Genomic DNA, 22,933 nt, shown 5'->3' on the forward strand with positions numbered 1-22,933 from the left:
TTTCATAATGACTTTTTAAAACCTAAAAATAAAAATTCGTACACTTCAAAGGCAAAAAAAAAAAAAAAAAAAAAAAAAAAAAAAAAAAACCATGGTACTAAAGATCGTTGCGTTGCGTAATAGTGACATTGCACTTAAATTTTACATAGAAGATATTGAATTAACTATAAATTTAAAAAAACAAAAAATAATATAAATTGATATTCATCCGTTGCAAATTGATGGTATATAACCGGTGAATCCTACACTCTGAAGGATTTAAAATTAACCAAACAAGAAACAAAGTAAAATAAAACAATGGGCGATGGCGATGAACTACATGAAGAAGAACGCTTTGACGTCCTCACTAAAACCGGTCTGAAAACTGGTATTTCTAAACCCAGGTCAGATTCCTTGCTAAAATAGATAATCTTCTGATCAATTTTACGTTTTTGAAAGTAACCCCATGTCAAAATAGCGTGACGTGATCGATCACAGTTTTCTGTCGCGAGTTAAACATTTTGATTCGGGTTTCGTTACTCCATTTATAAGAAACTGATAAAAGGGAACGGATTATCAAGTTCAATAGTTCTGTGATTTCTGCGATTCGGATTACAGACTATAACGTTAGACACAAGTTCTTCATGACAGACAACTGGCGATTAATATTTTAAAATACTCCATATCAAGTTTGAATTTGTAACTCATAGATTTGCCCTTATTTTCTTAGACACCGTCTTCCAGTTCTCGAACAGTTTATAATCAGTCTGATTTTGATATGAAGTTTCATCATTCATGTGATATTTGTGCTTAATACTGAATCAAACATTGTACAGAAGCGCCGTTCACAGAGATGGGGATTATCACCGAGCTGTTCATGTATGGATTTTTGCTGAAAGTACTCAACAACTTCTTCTGCAAAAACGTGCTGATCACAAGGATTCATGGCCTGGATTATGGGATATCTCCAGTGCAGGTCATGTATCTGCTGGAGATACGTCCCTTATCACAGCCAGGTATAGATTATCAGATGCTATTGAAACCCTTTTTTGATAAAATTTGCTGAATGAGAATCTTTCTGCAAAAAGGTTGTTCTTCCAACAGTACCCACACTTGAACTCTTGACCATTTCCACAAGTATACCACCATTTGAATGGGAATCTTTATGCATTTTGGCTAAGGGTGTATGCTATATTTGTTAAATATTTATTTTACACTTTAGTTTATAGTCATATGACTTGAAAATGTCGTATGATTGCAGGAGAGAGCTTCTAGAAGAGCTTGGTGTAAACCTCCCGAATGATGCCTTTGAATTGCTATTTGTTTTCCTTCAAGAATGGTAGACTTTCATAGTGCTTCTAAATTCTTTAAAGATCATTACACGTTTTCAAATGTTAGCTTAAAGAATCTTGTATAAAATGATCATTCCTTTTTATAGTGATATCATTGTCTTTCTGTTTGGTTGTAGTGTTACAAATGGTGGGAAGTTCATTGATAATGAATTTGATGATGTTTATCTTGTAACAACACTAGCCCCAATTCCCTTGGAAGCTTTTACTTTACAGGTGTTGTGTTATCCAATCATTGTTTATTTTTGGGAAGATGTACAATTAATTACATTTAAGGATTGATGGATTTGAATTTTACCAAATTACACTAAAAAAAACCGGTATTTCTTTTTCCATTGTAGGAATCTGAAGTTTCAGCTGTTAAATATATCTCTATTGAGGAGTACAAGAGCCTACTTGTTAAAGGAGACCCTGAATATGTACCTTACAATTTGGAGGGACAATATGGTCAACTTTTTGACATAATTACCAAAAGGTACACACCTTTGAACAAAGAAGCACTATTATATGTATACATGAATAGTAGTGAAAGTGAAACCATAACATTATAATATTGAGTTGAAGCATTAACTTGGATTGTTTGTTTTAACAGAAAGGAAATAAATTTTGAAATGAAACATATTTATACTACCAAATTGAATGATTATTTTTTTTGTTTATTAAATTGAACGATTAATTAAATATTAATTGGAGTTCTTGATAGGTACCAAAACAACATGGAAGCAAAAAGTTTGCTTCTGCAAAAGAAGCTCAACCGTTATGCTCCTATCTCACTTGATGCAGAGGTCTGTTTTTTCCTTCATTTTTTTTAGTATTATAAATTTATAATTTGAAAAAAGAAATTTTAATCAAATTCTTGTATGGCAGTTGACAGGTCTCTCCAAGGAGGACAAGGAAGCTTTGGTTTTACTCATTCAAGCTGCAAGAATAATGGATGATATTTTTTATGAGCAGGTTCTTTTTTTTTTTTTTTTTAAATATATGAAAATGCTTTTTAATGGAATATTTTTCTTCTTATTTCCATACCCTTTTTTGTTTGAATCAGGTTTGGTCTAGCAATTCATCTTTAAGGGAATGGTTAAAAGGGCGTGGTCAACTATCTGAGTTTGACATGTTAAAATGGAAGTATTATTCCATAAATAAGAGTCCATGGTAAGATTACCATTCTACCCCTAAACATACTTTAGTAGTGTCTCTCTTACAAGATCTTCTCAAAAAGAGTGTCATCCAGACTATATTATATGTGATCTGAAAAAGGGTAAAACGGTAAATGGTTTCTTTTCCAGGTCTTCTCTTGATGAAAATGAAGCATTTTTGACAACTGCAGACTCTGCTGTGAAATTGCTTCCGGAAGCAACAAGGAAGGTGGCTGGTTGGAAAGGTCTAGAATACAAAGCTGCATTTCCCCTTGTGAAACCACCTGGTGCCAATTTTTACCCTTCAGATATGGATAAAATGGTAATTTTTGTAATGTTTCATATACTTATAAATTGCTATATACTTCCATTTATTTGTGTTTATATGCTTTGTATATGGATAACATTGCTATTACTTACATTTTACCCTTTCCTTTATTATGAAAGGAATTTGAATTATGGATGAAAGGGCTTTCAGATAATGAAAAACAAGATGCAACAGGCTTTTTCAATGTTATTAGAAGGCATAGTGATTCTCATTCCAATAATATAGCAGTTATTAGTAATCCTAATCCCACAAGTGATCTCTATATCATTCCATTCTCTCAAGAATATTCTGCCTTTCTTTCAAAAGCAGCTGAATTATTGCATAAAGCAGGGGATTTAACCACTTCACCTAGGTATTCTATACATTTTATGAAATCTTATTATATCCATTAATTCATACGTATAAAGTTTATTCACATTTTTGTAGTTTGAAGAGATTGTTACATAGTAAGGCTGATGCTTTTCTCTCTAATGACTATTATGACTCTGATATAGCTTGGATGGAATTGGTCAGTGCACAATTTAGTTAATCCATTATATGAATTGTCTTATTATTATTATTTTTTTTAATATCAAATTTGCTTTTAATTATTTTTTCATCTTCTTAAGGATTCTAAGCTGGATGTTACTATTGGTCCATATGAGACTTATGAAGATGTACTATTTGGATACAAGGTATTGTTTTATTGTTTTTATTCTTTTGTGCATTTCACTAAAAAAAAGTTATTCCAAAGATTGTTGTGATTTTTCTTTAGGCGACATTTGAGGCATTTATTGGAATTCGGGATGATAAAGCAACTGCTCAACTTAAACTCTTTGGGGATAATTTGCAGGTGTGATTTTGGATTTACTATGATAAATATTATTTGATATATATTTTTTATCTAATTAATGAAAGTATTTAGGTCTTGGAGCAAAATCTTCCAATGGACAACATGTACAAATCACAAGATGTGATATCTGCACCTATTCGTGTCATCCAGCTTGTTTATAATTCAGGGGTAAGTTAATGGGACAAAAGACATGAATGCCCTCATCATCAAAAATAGACCTAGAAAGCTTGTAAATTAAGATATGACATTTTGATTTATATTTTTAATTAATGCAGGATGTGAAGGGCCCACAAACTGTTGCATTTAATCTTCCGAATGATGAGCGTATTGTAAAAGATCGTGGTTCATCAATGGTCATGTTGAAAAACATTTCTGAGGCAAAGTAAAGTGAAAAATATTCCATGATTATATATAATTTTTTTAAAAAATATATCTTGATTCTTAATTAACATGTTTTTATGACTAGTTTTGTAAAAATGATGTAACAGGTTCAAGCTAATTCTTCAGCCTATAGCAGACTTGTGTATTGTAAAGGAACAAAGGGAGCTAGTTGACTTTGACTCTTTTTTCACTCACACAATTTGTCATGAATGTTGTCATGGAATAGGACCACATACAATAACACTTCCTAGTGGTCAAACCTCTACTGTGAGATTGGTTAGTTTTTTCTGATGGAATCGGAAACGGAATGGAATCGTTGATTCCGTTGGAATGATTTTTTTTTTTGTTTCCTTGATGAAACAGGAGCTACAAGAACTTCACTCGGCTCTTGAAGAAGCTAAAGCGGACATTGTCGGCTTGTGGGCCCTTAATTTCCTTATTTCAAAGGTCAGTTGATAAAAAAAGTATAGTTGTCAATTTTGTCATTATCATATCCTCTTTATGTTTGACTTTTTATTTTGTATGGGGTTGACCAGGGTTTACTTCCAAAGACCCTTGTAAAGTCTATCTATGTTTCTTTCCTTGCTGGCTGCTTTCGATCAGTACGTTTTGGGTTAGAGGAAGCTCATGGGTAACTCAACTAATCATTAATTTTTTTTTTTATAAACTTCTCCTCCATATTTATAGCACTAATGGATTTTTTTTTATTTTTTTTATTCAAAATATATCAGGAAAGGACAAGCGCTACAGTTTAACTGGCTATTTGAAAAAGGAGCCTTTGTTTTGCATCCTGGGGAGACGTTCTCTGTTGACTTTGATAAGGTATGTTTTCCCTAACTTTTTTAAAATCAAAATCAAAATTTTTACCATTTTTTAATTAATTGTTGTATGTGTTGAAATAATAAGATTGAAGATGCGGTTGAGGGGTTAAGTAGGGAAATACTTACGATCCAGGCTAAAGGAGACAAAGAAGCTGCTCGGAAGCTTCTAGAAGAATACAGTGAAATGACACAACCTCTCAACACTGCTTTGGGAAAATTAGCAAGGGTTGAGGTAAAAAATTCAACTTATGTTTATAGCTTTTAGATTTTGTGACTTATATGCTTACTTTAATAGGTTTATTTTATTATTTTATTATTTTTTATTTACTTGTTTGATGAATTTACAGGTCCCGGTTGACATAGCACCGGATTTTCCAGTTGTTACAAATTTACTGCACAAAAAGTGATCAACTTTTGTAGTCTTTTTTTATTACGGAATTACCTTTAATTAGTTTGTTCTCAAGAAATTGTTGACTCCTAATGTTTTCAACTATTGTTGTGTAGTTTAAACTATATATCATTAGAAATAGAATATGATGTTTACAAGGTTGATGAATAAAATATCAACTTTGATTACAAACCGACATCAACTATACTATAACCTCCTGGTTTCTTCAACCTCATATCTTCCACACACTTTCTCAACTTGACAGCATCACTCCAACTTCCAACACCAACATAAGCATTCGCTAAACAAACATAGTACCCTGCTTTTTGAGGTTCCAAATCAAAAAGAATCTCACCTACTTTCTTCCCCATTTCAACATCCCCATAATAACTACACCAACTCAACATCGCCCCCAAAACACCTTCATCTCTCAACACCATCTTCTCTATAAACTCATAAGCCTCACTCAACCTCCCACATCTACCCAACATATCCACCACACAAACATTATGCTCCGTGACCCGTTCCACACCATATTCATCTAACATGCAATTATAGTACCCGACCCCTTCTTCCACCAGCCCCGAATGACCACAAGCTGATAACAAGTTTATAAAACTCGTTTTTGTCGGGGGTATTTTGGTCATTATCATTTCGTTGAACACCTCAATCGCCTTTTTACCCTCGCTGTGATACCCGTATGCGGAAATCATCGAATTCCAACTTGCAATTGTCTTTTCCGGTGAAGAACGGAATATGATGATGGAAATGTCGAGCCTCCCGCAATTGCTATACATGTCGATAAGTGCAGCGTTTATGAAACTGTTTTTGTGGAAATTTGATCTTAGAATATATCCATGGATTTGTTTTCCATATCTGATTGTTCCTAAATGCGTACATGATGATAAAATAGTCGCGACTGTGATCTCATCAGGTTCAAAATCCATGTTTTTAAATAAACATAACGCGGTTTTCGCTTCCTTGTTTTGAGAAAGAACTGAAATCATGCAGTTCCATGAACAAAGATTCCGGTCAACACACAAGTCAAACACCAAACTCGCACTCTTGACATCCCCGAATTTTCCATACATTGTGATTAACACATTTTGTACACGAACATCTCGATCAAATAAAGTTTTATGCGCGATTCCATGAGCTAGTTTCCCCGGAATCACCGATTCCAGGGTTCCAGAAGCGGATATGATGCTTACGAGGGTAACGGAATCGGGTTTTGTGTATGTTTCTTGTCTCATTAAGTTGAAAGTTTTTAAAGCTTCTAGAAAGTATCCGTTTTGTGTGCAGCCTGTGATCATGGCATTCCAACATGCGGTGTCTACAACTTTTGTAACACTTTGTAATAATGTATAAGAAGCTTTCAAGTCTCCACAATTGGTGTACATGAAGATTAAGGAGTTAATCGCATGGATATTGTTCGAGAACCCTAATTTCAACTCCCAACTGTGTAAAGATTCCCCAAATTTAAGAAATTCAGGTGAATCACAAGAAGAAAGGATTGCTAGAACAGTTGATAAACTGCATTCCAAACATTGATACAATAATTTCTTGAATAGGATTTGAGCAAATCTTGAATTCCCATTTTGGGTGTATCCGGATATCATAGTATTCCAAGAAACCAAATCTTTATCTTTTATAGGCATGAACAAATTTTCAGCTTTATCTATTTGGTAGCATTTGGAATACATGTTCATAAGACTATTATTCAATATTAGGTCAAATGTGGGCAATCTTTTTATAAAGAATCCATGAATGGTTTTCCCTTCTCTTAAAAGCATTGATTCTGCACATAATGAAAGTACAGAAAGTATTGTCACTGTATCCGGTTGGATGGAAGATTTTATAAATTGCATTTCACTGAAAAGATGAAATGCTTCAAGAATCATTCCATTTGAAGCAAACCCTTGAATCATTGTATTCCAAGAAACCAAATCCTTATCATAAATCCCTCTAAACAGAATCTCAGCAGCATCAATATCTCCACATTTTGAGTACAATGAAACAAGGGCATTTTGGACAGAAACATGAGGGGTTTCATCTAATCCAAGTTTTATTCCAAACCCATGAAGAGTCTTACCAATATTATGAAGATTTAGAAAAGAATTTGAAGCTGCAATAGCACATGATAAGCTGACATCATCGACTTGTGTTTCACAAGAAACCATGTTCTTGAAATACCATAAACATTTTTCAGGATGCTGGTTTCTTAAACAACCAGTAATCATAGAGTTCCATGAAAATTTGTCTTTCACTTTGGAATCCATAAATATGCTCTCTGAGGACTCCAAATCACCAGATTTAGCATGTGCATTGATAAGAGCATTGCATAGATCAGAGTAAGAAAGTAAACCTAGCTTTAGGCCTAAACTATGAACAGCCTGTAGATATAGCAAACTATTTGTAATGGTTGACAATGCTGAAATGGCAATCACTAGAGTTACAGAGTCAAACTTGATTCCTTCATGTAGCATTTGAACAAAGAAGCTTATTGCATCCGTAAACTGTCCATTTTCGATTGTACATGTCATCATTGCATTCCAAAGTACCACATCTTTGCAAGAAATCTCACCAAAAAGTGCCATGGAAGAAGGATAATGTCCTGCTCGTGCATAAGCAATAATAAGAGAAGTGGAAGTGGGGAGATGAGCGAGAACACCGACCTTCAATGCTAAGGCATGGACATTGACTATGTTTCTAAAATCGGGTTTCACTTTACATAACTCAACAAGATCAAGAACATCAAAAAACCCAATAGCGAAAAAGCTTTGAGTTCTCCTAGGCATTTCATCGAACGGTTGGCAGGGCCCATGAAAAAGTCTGGCCAAAATAGGAGAAGTGATGATCGGCAACAGCAAGCGATTGTTGCAGGTTTTGTAGGCAGAAAATGGAACGAAATTGAGAGGGAACGAAGAAGGAGTCGTTTTCAAAGATTTGCAAAGTACACTTGCCCAACGAATCATGCGTCGATGTTGTTATTATCTTTTCATAGGCATTTTTCAGTTCATTGATACGAATCTAAAGGACGATAACCTTTGTATGCTTGTGTCGCACATCAACATAACTATGGCTGGTTTTAAATTTTAATATAGTTTAAAACTAGGTGCGACATCATGAATATTTTTATATAAATACAAAGAGTAAATTACACGAATGGTCCCTAGGGTAATTTGCGTGTTTGATCCCTAACTTATTTTTTTAACTCGGAAGGTTCTTATGGTTTGTTTTTGTTACGTGTTTGGTCCCTACTGTTTATTTTTATTACGTGTTTGGTCCCTGTCTTATCTAAAAAGACTATTATTTAAAGAGGAAAAAATTATGAGGTAGGTGAGGTAAGGTGAGAGGGTGAGATTAGGGGTGTGTTTATTTAAATAAATTAAAAAAATCAAGGGCATAATAGTCTTTTTAGGTAAGATAGGGACCAAGCGCGTAACAAAAACAAACAGTAGGGACCTTCCGAGTTAAAAAAATAAGTTAGGGACCAAGCACGCAAATTACCCTAAGCCATAGGGACCATTCGTGTAATTTACTCAAATACAAATGAAATGATAAAAAACATAGTCTTACCCATAATTATTAATATTGCAAATGGTTTCAAAATGTGATAAATGCTGTTTAATTCATGAATGATGAGAAAAACATCATGGTTTGCTATTAAACATTAAAATTTAATAGAATAAAGATAACAACAATAATACGGCAGTATAATCTAGTTGTTATAAAAAATCCTAACAATTAAGATAATATAAAACTTAAACTTATACTTTTTATCTAGGTGTGTATCGCATAGAGTAAGCATATTCCAATTCTTTTCTAGTTGTGTACAAATTCTTTTTAAACAAATAATTTTCTTTTCAAGAAATATCATATTCTAAAAAACATGTAAAATATCATATCTTTTTTACCGTCGACTCAACTTACGTAAAACGTAAAGTTGTAAAGATTCCAATGATAATAGCGACACATGATTAATGAAAGAGGGAAATTACAAGGTTCTTGATGAAAAATATTTTTTGGCTACAAAAAAGAAAATGAATAACAAATACTAATTAAGAACCAAACCCTAAAAAACTAAAAGCTAAAGAGCCCACAAAAACATGTGGCTAATAACATATGAGCTAGCATCACCCCTCAAACTCACAATGTCATATCAATAAACATTGAAAATTTGTCACACAAAAAGCAAAACCGAGATGTTGATAGAGCATTCGTAAAAATATCCGTAAGCTGCAAGGTTTATGAAACAAATGGAAGCAATATGGTTCCGAGCTATAAGTGATGAAGGATGAACTTGAAGTGACAATCAATCAATGTATTTCGTCCGCTCATGGAAAACAAAATTCTTCGCAACTTGTATCGCACTTTTGTTATCACAATGCAAGTGAGTAAGTGAAGAAATGTGAACCCCCATATCCGCAAAAAGCCACCGTAACCAGATAATCTCACTTTTAGTCACAATCATATCACGATACTCAGCCTCAGTGGAAGATCTAGAGACAACGTCCTGTTTCTTGCTCTTCCATGATATGACCAAAAAAAAACATTCAAAATCCAGTGCTAGATTTACGATCATGAAGATTGTCGTCCAAATCAACATTACTATAGGCATGAAACTCATGAGAAGACGTTGAGAGAAACAAGAGGGTCTGAAACTGGGTGTCACGAAAATATCTCAGAATACGGAGTATAACTCCCCAATGTACAACAGTAGGAGCAGTAACAAATTAATTGACAACATGAACATGAGAAATATTTGAACGATAAACCAAACTTCCCACAATGGTCCAGTAAGGATTTGGATTGGACAAAGGAAAACCATAATAGCACAGTACTGTGCATTGGTTTCAAGAGGAGTATCTACAGTCTGATTGTCAGAGAGATCCGCTTGTATAAACTAGTCAGATATATATATATATATATATATATATATATATATATATATATATATATATATATATATATATAGTATGAGAAAGAAGGCACCATTTCTTAGACTGAACTACCTTAATACCCAAGAAATAACGCAACAATCTCAAATCTTTCATAGTAAATTGATGAGCTAGATCATGCTTAAAAAACTCAATACCACCGTGATCATCACCAGTAATAATCATGTCATCCACATATACGGATAAAAGAAATCGTCCTACACTCATGATCTAATGAACAAAGTTGAATTATGATTGCTTTGGATAAATCCTTAAGAGATAATCGTTGTGGAAAAATTTTCAAACCAAGCACAAGGTGCTTGCTTGAGACCATACAAAATTTTGCAAAGCCGGCAAACCTCACCCGGATGATGTTGAATTCCTAGGGAAGGCCACCATTTAAAAAAACATTCTCGACATCCATTTGAAAGATCTTTGCTACTAGGGAAACAGTTTCCTCATAATCAAAACCGTGTTGTTGGGAATACCCTTTTGCTACAAGTCTGGCCTTATACCACTCAATAGACCCATCATATTTAGTTCTTATCTTGTACCAACGACAACCAATTATATGTTTCCCAAGAGGAAGAAGAACCAAATCTCATGTATGAATCTGATAAAGAGCAATGAGTTCCTCAGCCATAACATTCTGTCAAAGAGGATCTTATGCAGCCTCTCTATACGATTCAAAGTAGTGATTCAAAGTAGGGTCTTATTGAAAATTTTCTATCATAATTCAATAACTTTGATTTTATTGTTTTCCATATTCTGCTTCATCGTTGATCAAAATAATTCTATATTGTCGCTTCATCATTCACTTCCTATTTTAATGTTCCATATTATGTGTATTATTTCTATGATTAGTATTTGTAATCACAAACCAGACAACTTGGATATTGTTGTTGATCTATCAAATGTGAATGTTTTTAACATGACACCTGTTTGAATTAGACATTCACATGTGAATAATCATCATATACAATGAGCTCACAATATCTTACGATTACTCATAGTTGCTCTTTCATATGTTAATGACCAATATACCCCTAACATCCTCTAAAAAGATAACTGGTATCTGAAATTTGGAATAAAATAAAGATGCTGAAACATGGTTCCATAGATTGACAAGTTTTAGTTTTACTGAAGATGAGGAGAGAAAGCAGTGATAACTTCCTTGTAAACAGGTTTCTTGAAATCCACAGCCTGCAGAAAAGAAAAGAAAAAAAAAAAAAAAAAAAAAGTGAGAGTGATGTATGTAAAATGACGAAAAAGGACATGCAAAAAAGGTGGACCCACGCACACGATCAATCACTTGTTCGGGTGACATCCAAGCCCACTCTCCAAATTCAGCCTTCTCAGTGCCATCACCCAATAAGTTTATTTCTTCATCTTTTCCAGTGAACTTAAACAAGAACCTGTGAAAATTGTTATTATGTAAACTAAACAGACTGATTTTGGTTAAATTTGAAAGTGTACAAACTAAAAACTAAAAAAAGGATGTATGGTTGACTATTTGACTATGACTCACCACTTTTGTGCTTGACCCTTCCAATCAGAACCCCATTGTCTATTAAGCTTTTCCCTCACTTTTGGAGGAAAATCATATGTCAACCAGTGTGGAGACTGCATCATGATGATATTTGATAATGGCTTAAGACTGGATAAATGATATTTAAATACTATATTGGGAAAATGGAATGGAAGGAAAATTAATTTAAATAATATTTAGTGGGATACAAACAAACCTCCATAAGAATTTCAGCTGATGTAACACCTGTTTCTTCTCTTAATTCCCTGATGGCTGCAGCTCTTGGATCTTCACCTTCATCAACACCACCCTGTTTCATAAACTTATATCATATCTCCATATATCTCTTTCAATTTCATATACTCTTAATCATCCAAAAAAAATCCCAAATAAAACAATGGTAAGGTACTCATAATCCATATTCAGAATTGATGTATTACAGAAAAAACCTAAGAAAGTTATTCCATTACAAAATCTGGCAATTTCACCAATCGAATTATGGATGGATAAAACATGCATAAAGCAATATGAGGTACATATCAGTTAGGCGGATTTCTACACAATTGATGGATAAACTCAAACCAATTACTTTCGCAATGTTGATTGATTGGATTTACCTGGGGCATCTGCCATGAGTCCGGTATATCGAGCCTTGATGCTGAAAAAATCTGCATACAATTAATACTCCAATCAGTCCAAAATTGTATGTAGTTATATTAACTCAAATGAATCGGAAGAAAGACAAATCAGGGCCATGATGATCTTCATTGAAGAAGGAGAAACGAACCTTTTTGGAAGAATTCATGAGACAGATACCGACGTTGCTTCTGTACCCAGCCGGAGGAGTTTCCATGGATGTCGACGGGGAAGCACAGGTTACAATCGGACGGAGGCGATTGGGAAGTGTGAGTGGAAGTTGTGTAAATTTTTTGGAGTAAGAAGGGGATTGAGGGATGAAGAAAGTGGGATTCGCTAGTACCTGATGTAACGGGGGATTACAGAAGCAGAAGGAGTATCGACATATTGCCATTTAAGCCTTTTTTTCAGAAGGTTTCATCTCTTCCTCACTAGCTATCATCATTGGTAACTTTCAATTTACGAAAATACCCTTCCTTTTGTTCTAAAGTTTCGGTTTCGTTGCTTGAACAATAATACAAACCGGGTCGGACCGGTAAGACTACAACAAATTTTATGAACAAAGAACCGGACCATATAATATTGGTTTGATCTCATAATCACAAGTGAACCCTACTTAAATTTTTTTGCTTTATTGGGTTGTAGTAATTGGTAGAAAACAGGGTAGTCAGTAGTGCAAATCAAAACGATATGGTAGTAATTATTTACAAATATAATCATATATTTATATAAATATTATGCAAAATCTGTAATTTCGATATTAAAGCTGATGTATAAAATCGGAATTGAGATGATCTAAATAATTATTATCTTGATTTTCCGGTAAAATTCCAAAAACATTATACATTATCATGTGTTTTTTTCTATGTTTTTAGACAACAATTCACAAAGAAAACTCATAAAAAAAGAGTAAAAGTCTAAAAAACACAAACCTACACATGAAAAAATAAAACAATGAAATTCGGTTGATTTTGTTACAAAAATTCGTGTTGACAGATGCATCTTGGTTTTGGCAAGAATATTGATAGATGTATGTATCTGTTGTACTATTGATATTGTGTAAATGATCTACCTCTTAGACACGGGTGATGCCCCATGGAACACCACCACGGATGCCACTCGACAACCCCGTACTCTTGAGATCAAATCAACTTATGTGAGTGTGCACACTTCCTCACTAGCAAAATGTAACATCTCAAAAATATGGCCCAAAATTTTTTGTTTAATCATTACTAAAATCATTAGATCAATACCATAGAATAAAATCAATACGTCAATGTATCAAAACCATAACAAAGAATCACAAGAAAACTGTATCAAGACTATATCAAATTATGTCAATGAAAGCTAAATCAACTCCCAGAACAAAAACTGAAGCTGTTGTGTGTGCGATGCCATCAACCCGAACTCTTCCCTTTACTTGAGGATGTACTTGAAGCCAAAACTGAAACTGTAAGCACGAAACTTAGTGAGCTCCTCCAAACTACCACATACCATACAATAACATATAAACACATACTGGGCCTTGCCCACTGCATCAGATCGAAGTCCGGAAACTGCATCGGACCGAAACCCGAAACTAACTGGGACCTTGTCCCCTGCATCAGACCGAAGTCCGGAACTAACTGCATCGGATCGAAATTCGGAATTGACTGGGACCTTGTCCCATGCATCGGACCGAAGTCCGGAAACTGATTGAGCATAACATGGCATAACATAAACATATCAACTAGCATAAACACATATAATGTGTACTGCATCGGACCGAATTCCGGAACACATAATACAAAACATACTTGAATCACAAAGACATCAAGCAATCCAACTACTACATCGGACCGGTTCGGAACTACTGCTAACTAAACGGGCTGACATTGTAGCCGTAGACCCGTTCCTACTCGAAGGAAGACTCACCTCGTAGTTTAGTTGCTGAATGAACTGCTCTGGAATATGTCTGTTGTTGCTCCGGTTACATCATGGCTACAATTTCCATAAGTACACTCAATCAAATAATGATAACTATACTGAAGGTAAAATGACTATTTTACCCCTGGTCAAAGTCAACCTCTTGGTCAAAGTCAACATATAGTTGACCTGACTCGTCGAGTTGGGCCACAAACTCGTCGAGTCTCTACTCTCATTTATCAATTCTGCTCGCTACTACTCGTCGAGTTTGGCATAGACTCGACGAGTTCCTCTTTGATACAAACACTTAGTCAATTTGCATCCGACCCGCCGAGTTGTATGAACAACTTGTCGAGTTCTCCTTCATCATATGAACACTCCATCTGGGACTCGCCGAGTTGTATGAACAACTCGTCGAGTCTGTTCTTGAGCTTTGAAGATTGCCTTGGACTCGCCGAGTTAGGGCATTGACTCGCCGAGTCCCTCCATGGATGAGTCCGATCTCCGACTCGCTGAGTCCCCCTAAAACTCACTGGTTCCACTCGGAATAATACATAGAAGGGGAAAACTCGAGGACTCGCGACCTGACTCGCCGAGTCTGAAGAACGACTCGCCGAGTCGGTTGTATGCAACTTCTATACAATCGATTCTGCTCAAAACCACTGCATACAATTTATAGATCTAGGGCTTTCATGTAAAATGGCTCCATAAAGGCAGTAGATCTGGGCTCTTGAAGCTCAAACCTAGCTAGATTCAAAGGCCATTCCACTCAATATAATCTCTTTATTACAATCACGCTAGGAAATGGATAAAGATGGCTTAAATGGGGTTTCTAAAAGAGAAATCATCATAGCAACAGAAAAGATCCAAAATATACCTCAATGGACTCTGGATTGAGTTCTAGATCCTTGCTCTTCTCCTTCTCCTTGGTCCTTCCTTCCTTCTCTTCTTCAAACTTCAAGGAAAAGCACACAAACACTCAAATCACAAAGGGGAGGGTTAGGGTTTGCTAAAGGATGCTCTGAGAGTGAAGGGGGCGAGTTTGGGGCTAATAACATGGTTTAAATATGATGCAAAACCCGTGGATCTAAGGTTTCTTCCAGACTAGCGGACTCGCCGAGTCCAGGGTATGGACTTGTCGAGTTGCCAACTTAAATGTGCTCAATATATCGACTCTACTCGGCGAGTCAGGCCACCAACTCGCCGAGTCCCAGCTAAAAATGCAAAAATACTTAGATTAAAATACATACCAGGAACCAGGTGTTACACAAAAACTGAGTTAACATGTCTTATATTAATCACAATCATACTAAACGGTTTGATAATGCTATAATCAACAACATTCCTTATCCATTTTAATATAGTTCATGACTAACTTAAAATAACACGCAATAAACCAAATTTATACATATATGAAAATATGTAGAAGACTTTTTAATATTAGACTATTAGTACAATACACATTTTAAATATTCAATAATCTAGGTGTCCTAAGGATTAAATTCATTAGCTCATTTGGAATATATTATACACATAGCTTTATATATAAATTCTAATATTTATACCTAACACCATTACAAGTCATGTATCTTATTCATTCATGAGTGCATAAAAAAGCCAAACCCAAGATTTTGAGGCAGGAAAACTTCAAAACTCACATGCATATTCATTTCAATTTTATGCGTCTGCACATGTACTCTTTTAAAAGAAATATTAAGTAATCGGTTAACACCACTTTCGACAACATAATTCACAACGAACAATTACAATGTGTTATCAAAATATTCAGTGACACATTAGTAACAATATTATCAAAATAGTAGACATTACTGTTATCAAATATTTACATAACAACGTTCGATTGAAAAGACTAATGGATTTAATTAGTCTCTAACCTTGACTTGGAAGCCACTAAGAGGGTGTTTGGAAAAGTTTAAGAAAATGAGCTTTTTGACTTCTTGCCGGTTCCACACCGGTATAAGTTAAAAAAGTTTTGGGTAAAAACTTTTTAAAAAATAACTTATTGTTGTTTGGAACATCCAATAAGTAATTTTTTGATAAGTCACTTACCCCTTACTTATCAAAAACTCCTAATTTACCATTAAAAGAAATTGACAAATATACCCCTTAACATATACCTATATCAACACAAAAACATACATTATAAATTAATAAGCTTATTGAGTTTTGACACCGGATAAGTTTAGCCAAACACTTTTAAAAACTTCGTTTTGATACCATTATAAGTTGATAAACTATAAGTTAAAAAGTTAAAAGCTAATTTAAATAAACTTTGTCAAACACCCTCTAAGTACACCAACCCACAAAATTTGATATCATAAGTTAAATCCACATTATAGAATAAGTAATCCAATATCATATACTGCATAACGATTTTTGATTCGTCCTTACTGTCCTCTGCTACAAACATAGACTCTAAAAAACCCTGATTATATGACATATTTTCAATAATAGAATGATGTATTTATATAAAAATTAAAAGTAAAACCCTAAAAAAAAAAATCCCAAAATGTACAGTGAAAAATAAAACTTCATATTTTAATATTACTTTATGTCACATCTCATAATGCAACTTCACTCTGACATATTAAATTTCAGATTATTTTAGGCTACCATGTATACTCTCAACGCCAAGAATCGTGGAGAACTTCCATGTCAGCTGCCTCAGGCCACCATGAACCATCGGTGTACTTCCCACTATCGGAAAGAAGAGAGAGAAGAGGAAGCTGGGAGAAAAGAAGACGACCATTGGTCGTTTACAACCATGATGCCCACTACGAAACACCTCCACCATGAACGGCCGGGCCGGTGTGCACGGCCGTTGTTCGTTGCCACCTCAACGAGAGAAAAACAAAAAGTCCGTAAGTGGACGATCTGGACATCAAGGTACCATAATTTGGAATAACAAATTGGCTCCTAGTGATAATTTGTTTATGGTTATTTTTTCAAACATTATGTAAGGCTAGCAAATATCTATTTCAGATTGTATATTTAAAAGTTAATTTATAAATAAATTTCTCATTCATGTTCTTTTTTTTTATTTGAATTCAATACATATCGATTGAAGGCAAACGGGCAATAGGATGCGCCGCTAGTTTTTTTTGGATGACAAAACCAATTTTTTTGAAAACAACATTTGTGGATCTAGGAGATATGATATTAGAATGCATGATCCATTGGACTCTGTTAAGGAGCTCCACCGCCTCTGGTGCGAGAAAACCAAATGTGTCGAATGCAAAAGGAACAAACACATGTTGATTTTCTCTAGATGCATTGTCGGACTTTACCACTTTTCAAATCTTAATTTTTTTTTTTTTTTTTTGATAATTTCGGATAATGAGTTGGATCCTAGTGATATTATTTTGATAATTTTTGGCCAATCTTATAAAATTTTTGACACCCATGGACCCATCTAGACCTACAAATCTATGTACTTTTCTTAACAACTAAACAAATATCCAAATTCAACAACACCCACTATTCAGACAGCCATGATACCACCTCTACATGCTTCGCACTCATACCCTTTTGGCAATTTCAAACCAAAAATTCAAAGAGCTGTTAACTCATTTTCACTCAATAGCAATCCCCTTTACGCAATTTCTTCAATCCTTCAGAATATTCAGCAGAATAGAGAGACATGGGGATTCCGATTCGAGCAGCAGGGGTGGATAATCTGAGCGATAAAGCCGCGATGATGAGAGAATCACTACAGAAGAGTCAGTCAATCACGGACAACATGGTTTCCATGTTGGGTTCTTTTGACCACCGTCTCTCCGCCCTAGAAACTGCTATGCGTCCGACTCAGGTAAAGTTAATCATGTTATGATCTGTTTTCCAACTTTACTCATTTCCCACTTTAGATATTTGTTTGAATTCGTAGCGATGCAAAATTGAATTTGAACTTTAGGGGAAAATTGCAGAGTCTCGATCTACTGTCTGTTAGTTAAACAAACCCATTTGTGGGATTGCTGTGATCAAGGAACAGTAGTTTTCTCTTTGATTCAACGATCGTACGTGTAAAAAAGTGTACTTTTGCTTGCAAGAATTATTGATTTTGGACTCACTATGAAAATGTAGTAAAAAGACGATATTATTTGGCAATTTTTCTACATCGTCTCAATTTTCTTGGAATGTCGCGTTTTTCTTGCATTTTCACAGATCTATTCTTCATGTGCAACCGAAAAACCAAAAACTGTCGTTTGAAAATCACTCAATGACTCTTTGTGAGATAATTTTGATATATATGTTGTAATTTAGGGTTTATAACATAAACAAATCGGTGCTAAAGATACTGTCGTGATCGAATTTAGGTTCCTAATAAGTTGTTAATCAGAAATGCCCATGATAGTTTTGGTTTGATTTCAAGAATATAGTTAACATAATTATTATTATTATAATATTTTTGTTTCTTGTAGATAAGAACACATGCAATACGCAGAGCTCATGAGAACATTGATAAGACTTTGAAGGCTGCTAATGTTATATTGAACAGATTTGATCTTTCTCGCGAGGTTAGTTTTTGTTAACTTTGAAGGCCGCTATTGTTTATATATTTCTCAAATCCCTAAAATACCCTTCAGAAAAATATAAGTTTCTTCCTGACCCAAAATCAAAATATCATAATTTACTTTTCCAATATGTAGGCGGAGTCTAAAATAATTAGAGGTCCACATGAGGATCTTGAAGGCTATCTTGAAGCTATTGAGAATCTAAGAAGCAATATTCGGTTTTTTACAAACAATAAAAGCTTTAAGAGTAGCGATGGGGTGCTTAGTCATGCAAATAATCTGCTTTCCAAAGCTATCTCCAAACTCGAACATGAATTTAAACAACTTTTATCATCATACAGGTTTCTTCTACATCTCCTCTAATATATTAATGAATGTTGCAAATGTAATCAGTAATTATATACTTATTGTATTATAAACTCTTTCAGTAAACCTGTGGAGCCTGATCGTCTATACGAATGCCTACCTAATTCCCTACGCCCCTCATCTGGATCACCTGAAACAAATGCCAAAAATCCATCTTCTCATAATGATCGAATCACTGCAGAAAATGCTGTTTATAATCCTCCTGTCCTCATTCCACCTCGTGTGTTGCCATTGTTACATGATCTAGCTCAACACATGGTGAATGCTGGTAATTCTCAGCAGTGCATGATCATATACAGGTAAAGAAATTGGTAATTTTTTTAAAAAGATTAGTGGTTTTTATATAGAAATTTAAAATTTTAGGGATACACGTTCTCAAGTGCTTCAAGAAAGCCTTCATCAGTTGGGGGTGGAGAAGCTTAGTAAAGATGATGTTCAGAAGATACAATGGGAGGTCTTGGAGCTTAAAATCGGGACTTGGATTCATTTTATGAGAATTGCAGTAAGTTGAAGTGTTGAATGTTGATAGACTCCTTTATTTGTGATGATGTTGAGGAAGTTGTAAATCATGATTCATGTCAAACAGGTGAAATTATTGTTTGCAGCAGAGAAAAAAGTTTGTGACCAAATGTTTGAAGGCATCGAGTCCCTTAAAGATCAGTGTTTTGCTGAAGTTACAAAAGGTAGTGTTGCGATGTTACTAAGTTTTGGAGATGCAATTGCTAAAAGCAAAAGATCACCAGAAAAGTTGTTTGTGCTTTTGGACATGTATGAGATTATGCGTGAGCTTCACTCTGAGGTATGTTTATGTTCTCGATCAAACATTCATGTGGTTTCTTAATGAAGAAATTAATGGTTATAAGTGGATGATTGTTTGCAGATTGAATTGCTTTTTAGTGGTAAAGCTTGCAAGGAAATCAGAGAAGCTGCAGTTGGTTTAACGAAACGACTTGCACAAACAGCGAAAGAGACATTTGGAGATTTTGAAGAAGCAGTTGAAAAAGATGCAACAAGAACTGCTGTTGCAGATGGAACTGTTCATCCTCTCACAAGCTACGTCATCAACTACGTCAAATTCTTATTCGAGTAAGCTATAATTCAAACACACAAAACAAAAAACGCTCCAATTTCAACTTCTTTCGCAAAATTATCCCTCCAATTTCAAAATTTTATGCAAAATAACAGCTCGATTTCACGTTTTCAGCTATCAATCAACACTGAAGCAACTTTTCCAAGAGTTTGAAAAGGGAGACGAATCAAACTCTCAACTTGCATCTGTAACAATGCGAATCATGCAGGCTCTTCAAACCAATTTGGACGGAAAGTCAAAGCAATACAAAGATCCGGCGTTGACCAACTTGTTTCTTATGAACAACATTCATTATATGGTCAGATCCGTTCGCAGGTTCATCATCCAAAACCCTAACTTGTTAATTTGGTAACATCAAAGCTTGATTTTTCACTGAAAATTTCTTTTTGCCATTAGATCCGAAGCAAAGGATTTGTTAGGGGATGATTGGGTACAACGACACAGAAGAATCGTACAACAACATGCTAATCAGTATAAAAGAATCGCATGGGCAAAGGTATAAGGGCATTTACGTCTTTTTGTCCCATATTTTTTGAAATTTGCGATTTTATAAATTGGGATATATATATATATATTTTTGTTTATTAGATCTTACAGTGTCTGTCGATTCAAGGGTCAACTTCATCAGGAGGTGGTGATGGAGGAAACAGTAGTGGGGCCTCACGAGCTCTTATAAAGGATAGGTTCGTCTTTTCACCACTAACTTTTTTATTTAAGAAAAAACATTGAAAAATGGTATATTATGGTAATTATTAGGTTAAAGATTTTTAATCTTCAATTTGAGGAGCTTCATCAAAGACAATCTCAGTGGACTGTTCCTGATTCAGAGCTCAGGGAATCATTAAGACTTGCGGTTGCTGAAGTCTTGCTGCCTGCTTACAGATCCTTTATTAAGCGTTTTGGGTAAGCTGTGTTGTCTGGATAAATCATTAAATGATGTTTAAAAAATATTTAAAGGAAAAATTAAGTAGATCAAATTTGTAAAAAGTTAACAACTTAATGGGAAAGTCTTGTTTTCTTGACTTTTCCTATTAAGTCATTCTTTCTGTATTAAGTTAAAAAAGCAAAAAATACTAAATCTGAAACCATATAAATTCTTTTTAATGTTGTTTTGTTTTGTGGTTATAGGGCACTTGTTGAAAATGGGAAGAATCCTCACAAGTATATAAGGTATACAGCTGAGGATCTTGATCGAATGCTTGGCGAATTTTTTGAGGGTAAGACTTGAAAAAAAGAGAGTAGCTCACGATAACAAGGGGATAAATATGTAATTTTTGCATATTCCGTTTGTTTTGAGAGTGTATATTGTATGTAAACTGCTTTTAAAGCTTGTTTTGGTCATATGTTGTTGATTAGTGTTATTGTTGATGATGTTGTATGAGATGCTTTGTGATTATGAATAGATTTAAGAAGTTTGATGAGTTTCTTGTTCCCTTTTGATTGTAACCTAATTTTATGTGTAACATAATTGGAATTTCTTTCATTTTACCGGAAAATGCAACCTACTTTTAACAAATTGCCTAAAATGAGAGAAATTAGAAATAAACTTTCATTTTAATTTTGAGTTTTATTTTTGTTATAAAATGCTACCACAACTTCTCTAAATTTGTGGCGGTGGTTTTCTGTTTTTAGGTTTATAGAAAACGATGTTTGACAAACCCTTCGGATATTAAAAAAAAAAAAAAAAAAACACAATTTATAATTTGTGATCACTGATCAACGTTTTGCACTGGAAGCTTGTTTTTAAAGTTTATTTATTTATTTATTTTTATTTTTTTATTTTTTTTTGAAAAAATTGCATAGATTATTTATTTTGATGCGGAATTCTCGAAAACCAAAACAACTTTTACAAATTACTATTTAAAAAATAAAAATAAATGGTAAATAAGGGAATGCAGCACCACTCCTTCCAGCCTTAGTTGTTCGGATATAACTCATTTTTTTAAATTTTTTTTAATTGTCAAATCAAAATTCAAAACAATATATTTCAATAGGCATAAATGGTGATTATGGTTTTCCATAATATTATGTTTAGCTATTAAGTTTTTCGATTTCATGGAAGGTCGATTTTAATTTTTTTATAGTGTTCGGTTTCTTTTCCATGTAAAAAGACTTTTATACCATTTTAATTTCTTTTATATTTTTAATAAAAATTATTAAAAAACATGGCAACCGTTTCTTTCTTCCCTCTCACTACACAAATATGTCTCTTCATTCCATCCTTATCTCCTACATGACTAGTGTCACCCACTTGATTTTAAAACCAACAAACCTAAACACAGCATCATCTTGTTTAAATGTCGTTGAACAACCTCCTCTTCCCGATCAACCCCACGCGACACTGCCCTAAACCCCTAGGTTGTCGATGCTCTGTCACCACATGGTAAAGACTTTTCCTCTTAGATTGGAGATCCCAGATTCTAATCCGAACGTTGACAAATTTTACTAACTTGGTAATATTAAATTCTAACCACTATAAGTCATTAAAAAAATTATAATGAAAAGTATATATAAATGTTTTTTCTATATGAGCAAGAGACCAATTGGTGTTTGACAAGTTTTTCTATGTCATCAGATTGACATGTCATAATAGGTTTAAAATATTAATTAAACATCAAAATTTTTGTAAGACCATTAAACTTTTGTTAAAATGGACAACTTTTAGCATGTGTAGGGACATAAATGAAAATGTAAAACTTGGTGACTTGAAACCGAAATCAAA

General features: G+C 34.2%; 4 protein-coding genes across 4 annotated transcripts; 2 read left to right on the top strand and 2 right to left on the bottom strand.

Moving 5' to 3' along the window:
* Positions 1-223: 223 nt before the first annotated feature.
* On the top strand, positions 224-5,336 carry LOC145014796 (nudix hydrolase 3-like). The gene is made up of 21 exons (XM_078973236.1): positions 224-383; positions 816-995; positions 1,241-1,318; positions 1,448-1,544; positions 1,670-1,803; positions 2,032-2,113; positions 2,196-2,282; positions 2,374-2,480; positions 2,615-2,786; positions 2,912-3,144; positions 3,219-3,300; positions 3,401-3,466; positions 3,547-3,624; positions 3,697-3,792; positions 3,900-4,006; positions 4,113-4,281; positions 4,369-4,452; positions 4,542-4,636; positions 4,737-4,827; positions 4,912-5,058; positions 5,174-5,336. The coding sequence occupies exons 1-21, from the start codon at positions 298-300 to the stop codon at positions 5,231-5,233; spliced, it is 2,331 nt and encodes a 776-aa protein (XP_078829362.1). The 5' UTR covers positions 224-297; the 3' UTR covers positions 5,234-5,336.
* Positions 5,337-5,399: 63 nt separating this feature from the next.
* LOC145014795 (Tetratricopeptide repeat (TPR)-like superfamily protein) lies at positions 5,400-8,285 on the bottom strand. The gene has a single exon (XM_078973235.1). The coding sequence runs from the start codon at positions 8,187-8,189 to the stop codon at positions 5,400-5,402; it is 2,790 nt and encodes a 929-aa protein (XP_078829361.1). The 5' UTR covers positions 8,190-8,285.
* A 2,790-nt stretch (positions 8,286-11,075) lies between these two features.
* Positions 11,076-12,773, bottom strand: NUDX26 (nudix hydrolase homolog 26). Its single transcript, XM_078972474.1, has 6 exons — positions 12,470-12,773; positions 12,300-12,350; positions 11,900-11,992; positions 11,683-11,777; positions 11,455-11,569; positions 11,076-11,357 (listed from the first exon to the last, which is right to left on the bottom strand). The coding sequence occupies exons 1-6, from the start codon at positions 12,710-12,712 to the stop codon at positions 11,292-11,294; spliced, it is 663 nt and encodes a 220-aa protein (XP_078828600.1). The 5' UTR covers positions 12,713-12,773; the 3' UTR covers positions 11,076-11,291.
* A 4,937-nt stretch (positions 12,774-17,710) lies between these two features.
* Positions 17,711-21,636, top strand: LOC145015843 (exocyst complex component EXO70A1-like). Its single transcript, XM_078974318.1, has 12 exons — positions 17,711-18,052; positions 18,663-18,758; positions 18,891-19,096; positions 19,184-19,420; positions 19,485-19,623; positions 19,708-19,920; positions 20,002-20,207; positions 20,326-20,526; positions 20,608-20,707; positions 20,800-20,894; positions 20,968-21,114; positions 21,340-21,636. The coding sequence occupies exons 1-12, from the start codon at positions 17,885-17,887 to the stop codon at positions 21,437-21,439; spliced, it is 1,908 nt and encodes a 635-aa protein (XP_078830444.1). The 5' UTR covers positions 17,711-17,884; the 3' UTR covers positions 21,440-21,636.
* Positions 21,637-22,933: the final 1,297 nt, after the last annotated feature.

The sequence above is a fragment of the Lactuca saligna genome, chromosome 9 (assembly GCF_052625555.1).
Source record: "Lactuca saligna cultivar CGN05327 chromosome 9, ASM5262555v1, whole genome shotgun sequence".
NCBI classification, from domain to species: Eukaryota; Viridiplantae; Streptophyta; class Magnoliopsida; order Asterales; family Asteraceae; genus Lactuca; species Lactuca saligna.